Raw genomic sequence first — 11668 nt, forward strand, 5'->3', positions numbered from 1 at the left:
AAAGTGAAACAGTTTCTAGAGACCAAGAATGCTCACACAAAATATAAGGGCTTTCGAAAAAGTTTTGCACGTTTGAAAGTTATTGCTTATGACTTTGATGAAATTTGGTCTCTTGACTTGGCACACGTGGACAAACTGTCAAAACAAAACGCAGTTTCACGCTATCTACGTGTCGAACCACATAAAACAAAATATGCAACAACAACAGCTGAAGCCTTCAAACGTATGATTAAGCATAAACAGCCAAAAAAAGTTATGGTGGATGCTGGAACAGAGTTTAAGGGAAACTTCAAAACACTTTGCCAGAGGAGAAACAATAAAATTTATCAAACTTTCAGCGAAAAGAAGTCTGCGTTTGCAGAAAGGAACATCCGCCGAAATATTCATACATCTCTCAGTTGAAAAATTTTGTGCAAACAATAAACTCACGCATCAACCGTGTAACAAAAATAGCTCCGAACAAAGTAACCAAAAAAGACGTTCCTTATCTGTTATCATTAAATGCAATTGCATCCGAGAAATTAGTTAGTCGACCCAAATTTCGAATTGGTGATTTTGTTAGAATATCAAAAATTGATTTACCCTTCCGAAAAGGTTATAAACAGCCATTTACCGACGAAGTGTTTGAAGTTTACGATATTCCAACCATAAACCCTCCAACATACAGCCTAATTGATTCGAATCAGAATCCAATCGGTGGTAAGTTCTATCAATTGGAACTAGTGAAAGTTGCTGCCAACAGCGAAGCGTTCACAAAGCATGAATGAGTTTACCACACATTTAGTTTCATCAACTTCCATGGACATTTTTCCAGAGAACACTTTGGCTAACTTCAAAAACTTTTCAATGAAGAAATCAGCCTGCAAGGTGATTGGAGAGTAGCTTTGAGTGAAATTATCTTCCCATCCAGAATCAACCAGGTTAATAACACTCGAATCATAAAGTACTCCTCTGAAGTTAACAAAAACCATCAGAAAAGTATTTCATCTGGTGCCGTTTCAAAACCATACAAAGGGGAGACAGTCTTGATCAATACTGGAAGCTATGAGAACTTGGAACACCTGATAAAATCCATCAAGACAGCTTCTGATCTAACTAAATTCAGTCATCAGTACAATAAAGTCACAGGCGTTTTGGTTTTGTTTTTTGGCAAAAATGAAGGAATTACATTTCCTGACGAAGAAATACCAAGCATTCTGGGCTTTGAAGGAATCAAAGATGAGTCAGGTACTCATATTGGTTATGAAATGATAGATTCCTTTGACAATTTAGCACTGGGTGACGGAGAAGCAAAAGCTTTTGTTGCTGATTACCCTTTTGATCTGCTTGCAGGAAAACAATTGATATTTGTATGCATCAACATAATTGAGTATCAACACATTGGAGACACAAAAGCTCCGCTGATTCGTATCATTGATTCAAAACAACGTCTGAAAAACGGTAGCCTTTGTGAAATTGAACCTACGCATAGAATAGTTTTTAGCAATTTGGAATATAAGAAATTGTTGTCAAACAATTTTCAGTGTAATGAGGTTCAGTTGAGAACCAAAACTGGCAAATTTGTTCCATTTACGGGAACAGGAAAAGTTATTCTGACTTTAAACTTTAAAAAATTTAATTAAATGGAAGCTTACTATCAACAACAATCAGTTTCACCATACTTTGCAGGACACTATCGTCAACAAGGCAGTGGGTTCGGGCCTTTAGAGGCTGGAATTGGTAGGGCGGCCATACCGATAGCTAAAAAGTTTTTGTGGCCTGTTGCTAAAAAGATTGGAAGAGAACTGTTTGTACAGGCGGCACCAGAGATTGTTGACGTTGTAGCGAAAAAGAAGAGTCCTAAAGAAGCACTCAAATCAACTGTTCAGAAAACGGTAAAGAAACAAGTCGGTGGCTCAAGAGCCCGAATTGGAGGTGTTCGTGGTGGATATGTTTATAAAAAACAGAAACAGAGCGGTCCTGTCAAATCCCGAAAAATCATTCAGAGAAAACAACCGTTACTGAGAAGTTGGTCAGATTTCTTTTCCAAAGTGAAAAATGAATACTAATTTATTGCCAGCACAGGCAACAAACACAACTCTAGACTTGTTTGAAAAGCAGCCTCTCCTGATCACCTTTGAAAATGCTTTTACCCAAAAAGTTGGTCCATCATACTCACCGGATGGTCCAATGCTGGAAATCGAAGTTGTTGGCGACAGGAACAACTTTATTGATTTGCAAAAGTTTCAACTTGAAATAAAAAGCAAAATCACGAGAACCAATGACGCCGATTTGAGAACTGGTACTGATGCCACAAACACAGATTCGCCGTATTTTAGCAATAACGCATTGCACTCTCTGTTTTCAGAGTGTACAGTTTTGGCAAAGGGCGTTAAATTGTCAAATACAAACGGCAATTACGCACACAAGGCTTTCATAGAAACAGAATTCTCATCCGGAACAACAGCAAAGAGCACTTGGTTAGTTTGTCAAGGCTATTAGTATGAAGACAAACCCGCCAAAATTGATGGAGCTGACAACAGAGCTACTGATGTTGCTGCGCGGAAAGCTTTAGTTGCTGACTCTCTGGAATGTTCTCTACTTGGAAAACCGGCCAGTGATATATTGACCTGTGACAAACATCTTTTCAGTGGTGTTACACTACGCATCTCCTTCAGAAGGTCTCCAAACGATTTAATTGTCATATCCGAATCTAATAAACATTACAGAGTAAAAATTGTTGAAGCAAATCTGTACGTGCGCAAAATGGCCGTGGCTGATCATGTGTTGTCTGCGATAGAAAAAACTTTGCTAAAAACACCAGCTGTCTATCGGTACACGGAGAAGTTGCCCAGAACTTTTCTTGCCAATGGTGGCATCCGCAGTTGGAGTCAAGAAGACATCTTCTCCAAAGAACCATTTCGAAGAATGATTATAGCAATGTCAACCAATCAGTCATATTTAGGAAACAACAGAACGAATCCTTTCCATTACCAGAAATTCAATTTGAATGAAATAGTAATTTATCGAAATTGACTACCGGTTGTTGGAACACCAATTTCAACAACCTCAGATCAACGAGTCTACTTCAACACGCTTGAAGCTTTAGATTTTCTTGATAAAGGTGGTCATGGCATTCCCCTAGCGATTATCCAAATCACTTTATTCTGGCATTCGACCTTACTTCAACACAGGAGACTTCACACGATTTTATTCATCCTGAATTAACAAATTGTTCAATTTCAGTGGAGCTCATTTTTAGAACACCTTTGGCTGACCACGTTGAAATTTTATTCCTAGGCGAACGAAGTTCAACTTTTTACGTCAACTCTGAACAAAAAGTTACCAAAAACTCGGTTATTACATATCCTGTTGATGGATAATTTTGAGATAACTTATCTAGTAAATAAATGTATTCATCTGAAGCACAAATTTTGTGGAGTTTTGCAGCTGACAATTTTCCAAGACTGCCTGATAATTGCTTTGCTGTGGTCAATGCCTCAAAACCAACATCATCGGGTAGTCATTGGCTACTGATTTGTAATTATAAAAAAACAATGTACTTTGCTGATCCACTTGGGCAAGCACTGGATTGCTACCATTTTGTATACCCTCGACTGCTGCAGTTCTACTTCGAAGAAGAAGTTGTTCAGTGTCTCAGATTGCAGCCAATTCAGAGCCCAAACTCCAAACTGTGTGGACTTTTTTGTATTTATATTGCTCATACTATTTTCACATATAGCTATCCCTTTGTACACTACATGAATGATGATGATTTACTACGATTTGCTAAGCATATGATGTAGGACAAATCAATCAATTTAAATTTTTTAGCATCAACTTTTTTCATAAATTCGTAACTTTTTCCCCTTGAGGCTAGATGGCTCATTTTTTAATGAAACATGTGAGATTAATTTTTTAATTCAAATCGAAAGTTAGTTTTTACATTCTCATTATCAACATTCAGGGAGCCATATCCACTAATAATAATATCAATAATTTTTGAAAATTCTGCATAAGAACTGTTCTGATAAATACTTAAAAATCGGTTAAAAGTACAAGTTGGTATGAAATCAGTTTGAACTTTAACATTCTCCTTGACAGTCTCCAGTTCCAAGATATTTGGAAGCTTTCTTTTGAAGCTATATAAATCTAGCTGATGTTGGTGATTGTAAATGACTGCTTGCTGCAACTTCTCAAAAGTTTCACCGTGCAAAGTGATGTTGACAGATTGTGTTTTGTGGAGTAGAAGTCTGAAACATGTGTATAGGCAAGGTATAGAATAGGGTTTTGAAGAATTTTTTTTGAAAGCCTCTGTTACTTGATCCAAAGCTGCAATAACATGATAATGTTGTTCTTTTATTCTACAAAAGCTGTTGTTCTCATGCAAACTGTAAGCAAAACTGTTGTTGATTTCTTTAGTATCAAATATTGGCTCACTTCTGCAGATAAAATAGCGAAATTTCGTTTAAAACTGTCGAAAGAACTCAGGTGTTCGCTCAAACATTGCCTCAACCATTTTCAATACTGTGCGCCGCTCTCAGAACTTTTCTTCGCTTTCTTCTTTGATCGACCAGCAACCTGAGTTGAATTAACCCTATTCGTCTCCGGTGAGAACGCAAACTGATAACGTCGTTTCCTTCCCGTTATCTTATTGTGTTCTTTTTTGATAGGTTCTTCTGATTGTCCGGTCCTCAGTTTTTCACAGAGTGAATTGTAGCTTTGAGATAATTTTTCAAACTCAGCTAAAGATAGTGTTATTCTCTGGTTGAACTTGAAACCATCACTGTTACAATTGTTTCTGTTGTCTTGGGTTTGATCACGGAAGTTATATTTTTTAAAAGTTTTACCGTTTTATATGTTCCAGTAGAGTCATAAGTTTTCACACAAGCAACTTCATAGCGTTTTTCTGTACACGTAATATTGTGAGAAAAGTCAAAGAAGGAACAATTGTCAACCGCTGGCATAGTTTGTTCACAAATCAAACTCAAACTGAAACTCAAACAAATTCTTATAAGTTTGCTCTATTGCTATACAAGTACTGTGTTAAACTGTAATAACAAAACCACCCAATGCAGACAGTTGAACATGTAAACTTATTCAAAAACAAATCATTGACACTCTCGGTCGATCGGTCTCCCAATCACAATGGAATACGACAACTACTCGTGTATAATGACCTTCGGCAGTAACTATAGTAGTTAGTCATAGTATACATTGTATTCTAAAAATAAATTGATGACACAGAGAGTTCTAACAACAGCACATTCATAGCAACAACCACTCACCTCCTTGCCTATTACTATATTTTGTTCTCATGCATCATCAAATAAAGGGTTATAAGAGTATTTGAGAGGACTGACTGATAGTAACAGACATAAGGAATACTACAAACAGTCAACAACCTATTGATGACAGTTTTTGGATATAAAACATTTGATATAATCTTAGTACCAGGTAAAATGAAGTCCACAAAAAATTAACATTAACACCTGCAACCCAGCGCAAATTGTGTTTCACACAATTTTAATACTTCAAAATTTTTGAATTTTCCCAAAATTTTTCGAAGTTTTTTTTTTCGATGATTAGGCCCACCAGGTGAGATGAGGTCAACAAAAAATCTTCTTTGAGACCTGAAACCCAGAGCAAAATTCATTTCACACAATTTTAGTAATTCAAAATTTTTGAATTTTACCAAAATTTTTCGAAGTTTTTATTTCGGGATTAGGCCCACCAGGTGAGATGAGGTCAACAAAAAATCGCCTTTGAGACCTGAAACCCAGCGCAAAATTCATTTCACACAATTCTAGTACTTCAGAATTTTTGAATTTTCCCAAAATTTTTCGAAGTTTTTTTTTCAATGATAAGGCCCACCAGGTGAGATGAGGTCAACAAAAAATCGCCTTTGAGACCTGAAACCCAGCGCAAAATTCATTTCACACAATTTTAGTACTTCAAAATTTTTGAATTTTCCCAAAATTTTTCTTAGTTTTTTTTTCGGTGATTAGGCCCACCAGGTGAGATGAGGTCAACAAAAAATCGCCTTTGAGACCTGAAACCCAGCGCAAAATACAATTCATGCAAATTTAACACTTTGAATTTTTAATTTTTTTTCAATTATTTTTTCAAAAAACTTTTTTTTAAGGATGAGGCTCACCTGGGCTGATTACAAAATGACAACCACTGGAACAGCAGTGCTATTTCCCGACTAACATATAAAACAAACCAAACCTATCAAAAAAAACGTCAAAAAAATCAGAAATTTGCCAAAAATGTGTCTTACTGGGCACGCAACGGGGGGGGGGGACATTTGGGTGTTACTGTGTTCGCAACGGGGGGGGGGGGACACGAAAAAATTTTTCGAAAAGGCGACAGTTTTTGGCGTTTTCCACCGCTCCTGCCAAAACGCCAAAAACAATCAACTTTTCGAAAAATTTTTTCGTGTCCCCCCCGTTGCGAACACAGTAACACCCAAATGTCCCCCCCCCCGTTGCGTGCCCAGTAAGACACCTTACTACTGATTTTTTGCAATTTTAAGTCATCTAAGGAAAAACCCATCATAAAAGTACTGCTAAGGAAAACGAAACCCAACTAGTGAGAACAAATTTTATATATTATACCAATTAGTGTATATTTTTTACACTAGAGATGAGTTTAGACAGCTTACCATAAGAAACATAGTGGTCTTCAGTTATCTAAAATTTCCTCTGAAGGGGACTGGCACCTGCTATCAGCTGGACTCTTTTTTTTCTTATCAGAACTGTCGGAGTTCAGGTGAGTCTATAATCCGAACGCTGCTTTATTGTTGACTCTTAGCAGAGCCAACATCTCTCAGTAGAAAAAACATTGAAAAATGAAACAAAATGCTCTCGAAATTGTCCCTGATCAGACCCAGTTGCGTTCGAACCGTTTATGATCAGACTCCAGTGCGCTCTAATACGCCTATGGTCAGACCCTTCAGACCAAATTGACTTCTGACCAGACCAACTTCAGACCATGGTCCAGACTCTAGTGCGCTCGAACGTCCGTCCAGACCCTGTAATTTAGATCTGAGAACACACGGGTGTGCGCTCAATTGGGTCTGATCATGAGGCGATTTGGGTCTGAACCTCAACCTTGGAAGTTTTGAAAACAGTTGCTAGTTTGAATTATGCTGGGCCGCTGCCTTTTTTTAAGATCTTTTCAAATGTTTTCGTGATCTTCGAAGACAAATCGAACCCTAGTGACTTCTAGGTCTACTTTTGTTTAGTCACCAATAATTCTCTGAATTGTAAATGAGGACATGACCTGATTTTTTTCAGCCCCACCTACACCTGATGTGCAACTAGACAAAATCAACTCCTCGACTGTGAATATTTCCACCAGCTCCTTATCTTACACCCACTTCGATTACGAAATCCTCACTGTTGAATTGAAGAATGTAAACGGAACCCAATTATCTGTCCAGAAAGTGGAGTCACCCGAATTTTCTGTCGTCTTCAGTAACCTAACTGCAGATCTTGGGCTATACTTCATCGTTAGCCTGTCGATTGGTGGTAATATATCTACTGGTAAGTCAACTTGTCTTATAGTCAATTATAATTAGTAAATTCAGTCCTTATTTTGTAGAAACGACAAAACGTAGACTTAACATGTTAGTCGAGAAAGAAACAGTTCATTTATCAATCATATGAAACCCGGGTCGAGGTGTCACCGCCATTCAACGCAAACTTATGTAAGATAAGCGGTGAATGCGGCAAATTCTGCAAGATAAGCGGTGAATGCGGTGAAATTACATAAATCAGGCGCTGAATGAGGTGAAAAAAATTTTGGCCTGGTAGCGGTGAAATTACATAATTTCAACGCATTCACCGCATTCGTTATGTACAAAAATTGCGGTGAAAAAAAACAACTTTTCACCGCTTATCTTATATATTTTTCCGATTCTTTTCTCGACCCGGGACGAGAAAAGAATCGGAAAAATATATAAGATAAGCGGTGAAAAGTTGTTTTTTTTCACCGCAATTTTTGTACTTCCCCTGTACCGTTATTGACTTGAAATTGGGTCCTGCTGGGTCCGTTTGGTTTTTAGGGGGTTTGGAGGGTGTTAAGTTGAACACCCGAAATATACGACGAACTAAACGATCAAAAGAATGTGAAAAAAGGTCAAACGTTCAGTGATTGCTTTCACATCAGGGCGAGCTTTGCTCTGGCATGTTTCAATTGGGCAAAAAACAAGGGAAGAGTGTCTAATCATTTCTATAGAAAACATAGATATCCCTCAACGTGTCTTAAATTCCACACAGTACAACAAGTAAAATCCGTTTGTACAGATTAGACTATAATAACTCACAGAAGGCAATATTGCAATCGATGGATCAAGGTAAATTCATAGAAACCTTTCTTATTGGCTGAAAATTTACAGGAATTATGCTTTTGTTATATACAGCGATTATACAATGTATTAAATTATTTTTGGACGAGCAAATTTTATGTGAATTTCTGCACAGATACATTGGTTGGCTCAAGAATTGCAAGATTTTTTCCTATCGAGATAGGAAATAATCTAATAAACTTTGACATGTAGAAGGCGCGGCATTAGAACGATTTATGATTAGGTAAAGGTTTGGAGTTGGGTTCACAACTGTGCAGTACTGATAAGTTTGTCAGTACTGCACAGTTGTGAACCCAACTCCAAATCACTACCTAATCTTAGTTCGTTTCAATGCTGCGGCTTCTACATGTCAAAATTATAGAAGTTTACTAGGTTATTTCCGATAATGATAGGAAGTAATCTTGCAATCCTTGAGCCAACCAATGTACCTGTGCAAAAAGTTACATAAAATTTGCGTGCCTAATATTAATTTAATACATTGTATGTTCGCTGTGTATAGCAAAAGCATAGTTCCTGTAATCTTTCAGTCAATGGAAATGTTTCCATGAAATTACATTGATTCATCGAGTGCATCAAGTTCTACTGTGCGGATTTTAAGACATGATGAGGGATCTCTATAATTTTTAAAGAAATGATTAGACACTTTTCCTCTATTTTTTGCTCAATTGAAACATTCCAGAGCAAAGCTAGCACTGATTAAAGAGCATTGAGTGAACCTCTGACATTTGTTAATATTTTTTGACCATGTCTTTTACATATAATTCGGATCCAAAACTTAACAGCCCACCCCACCCCACCCCAAAAAATGAATGGACCCAGCAGGACTCAATTCCAAGTCAATAACGGTACAGGGGAAACTTATAATGTTTCGGAACTATGATGACGCAAATGTTTGAAATCTTGTCAGTCTAAACCGAAGTCTTGATATCATACTGATTTAATACGCGTTCGCCCCCCCACCCGCCAATGATTATTGATAAAGCATTTTTATGAAAAGCCGCTTCAGTCTGGCACTGCACCCCGGCCTGTTTTAGTCAACTGGAGAAAAAATTGCTACCAGGGGGAAGTTTCATCACATGCTATCTATGTTGCAATACCAGCTGCATTTTTTTCACCAACTACTGCATTTGGAATGCAGTTCAACCAACACCAAAGCACTCAAGCGCCGGCCCATATACCGGTGTACCCATCTACTTTTGGACCTTATAACCCCATGAATCCAACTATGGGTGTAGTACCCTTCTACCCAACAACCCATCCACCAGCGGGTCAATCCACTTCTGTTTCCCCAATGGGTTCAACGACAACTGCCCCTGCCAAACTAGGTAGTCCCTTACTTAACTCTAGGGCAAATTCAGTACTGAGCCAGAGTCTAATTCAGGTCACATTTTACACTGAATTTGTCTGATTCAGAGCTAATTCAGTGATTATTCATTCTGAATTATTTTCTGGCTCAGAAGAATACAGAATATATTCTCTGAATTTTGCTCTGATTCAGAGAAATTCAGAAATCACTTCACAGTTGGTTCTGAAATCTTTCTAAATCATTACTAAAACCTGAAAAGTCTCTGAAATTGTTCTGAATCTGTACTGATTGCCGCTGAACCGTAGTTACGGGGTCCTAGTAACTGAAATAAAACTTTACTACACCGTTTTTCTATAAGTCTGGCTAAGCTTACCACATTTTCATCCAGACATGCTTGTGTATAAGAAATTTTTTTAAAATCTAAAAAAACTAGCTATGTCATCTCGAGCTCTGTCAAAAATTGAGTCCTTGCCTGTCTTAAGACCCGCAATTACCGAACGTAAATCTAGTATATTGAGGGCTTGATTTTTTTTGGGGGGGGGGGGGGCTAAAATGGTAAAGATCTATATTGTATTCACACTGGTTAAATTCTTTTGTGACCTTCTTTCCTTTTTCGTTTCATCTAGTCTCTCTCTCGGCTACCCCGACCGGCGTGACCTCCACATGTGTGACGTCATCAGTGTGTAGAGTACAATGGATTGCTGATCCATCTTTCGTGAATGCCTCAGACGAAGATAGCTATGAAGTGTTTGTGAATGATCTTTTGTTCACAAGGACATCGGCCGACAGAGACGGTAGGAGATATATTATTCAAAATCTTACAACTGGAAATTGTTTCTTGTTGTAGTTGTATTATTTGTCGTCGTCGTGTTTCACTTTCGAGGTTCAAATTGTTAAAACACCCGATGTGATTATAGTCCAACTGCATCGTAAGTGATACTATACGAATCATTACGTATTTTAGAGTACGACACTTTTTATCACATTTCAGCTGATGAATGGGAAAAAAATATAGCAAAATTATGTGACCGAATAAATGTTTTGTTTTTTTATTTAATATTTTTCTGTTCATATACATAGAAGGAGTACACATGGTTAACCTGTAAAAACATGCATCGCCTTACATGTTTATCTTGCCAAAGACTTTTAAGTTCTTACCCGAACTTGAGTTTTCAGCGCATTTCAAGAGTAAAAACTCAACTCAGTTCTGAAACATTGCATCTCCAGAAAATTTTTAAGTTTTAAAATTTTATAAAGTTCTTTATGTGCATTTTTCTTCATTATGATTATATTGATGTCCTAGCGTTCGCCCAAGCTACTTTTGTAGTTTATAACTGGTAATTACTATAGTAGTATACACACTATTTATAATTAACCCTGTTTTTAGGCAATTAACAAAAAATCCATTTAGCTCAGTGGTTACGACTTGTTACGCAAATTAAATATTACAAGTACCGACGCGGAAGTTCGAATCGCATATAAAGCAAAACCTGTTGGCGAGAGTTAAGCTGAACATATTTTTCTCATGAAGCGAATTTTACTCAAAAAACAGAATGGCAATTGTAAATTGTGACGTGAACAGAGTAGTGGCCATCCTAAAAATCAGAATGTCTCTGGACTGATTCAGCTGCAATTTTTTCTGCCACCAATCTTTATTCAACAAACAACTTACAATTTCTTAGAAGCTTACCATCCGACCAGATGTTTCTTATAGGTTTGCCATTTGACCTACGGGAAGCCTATACGAGATCTCCGGTCATACAATAAGCATCTATTTTGTCAAATAACTCAAATTTCTGATTGAAATCACACTTTCGGACAGGATAAACGTTCTGCCCAATCTGAATAAAAGTATTAGAAAAGTAATGCTAATTTTTGAAGTTCAAAAAAAATCCACCAGGGAAAAAAGCATATTTGATTAATAAATCTGCTATTTGCGTTAATAATATATAACATTTAAATCTAACAATCTGTTGAAAAAAGTCAAACAAAAACAAATTGAACGAGAA

General features: G+C 37.2%; 1 protein-coding gene across 1 annotated transcript; it reads left to right on the forward strand.

The window, feature by feature from the left end:
- Window positions 1-1622: 1622 nt before the first annotated feature.
- Window positions 1623-10453, forward strand: LOC142357741 (uncharacterized; the record flags this gene model as incomplete). Its single annotated transcript, XM_075409285.1, has 4 exons — window positions 1623-1914; window positions 7281-7529; window positions 9388-9678; window positions 10286-10453. Coding segments are annotated over exons 1-4 (1000 nt in total), but the record flags the coding sequence as incomplete, so codon positions are not given.
- Between the last annotated feature and the right edge of the window lie 1215 nt (window positions 10454-11668).

Source organism: Convolutriloba macropyga, unplaced genomic scaffold, assembly GCF_964194025.1.
Source record: "Convolutriloba macropyga unplaced genomic scaffold, txConMacr16.3 SCAFFOLD_3806, whole genome shotgun sequence".
NCBI lineage: Eukaryota > Metazoa > Xenacoelomorpha > Acoela > Convolutidae > Convolutriloba > Convolutriloba macropyga.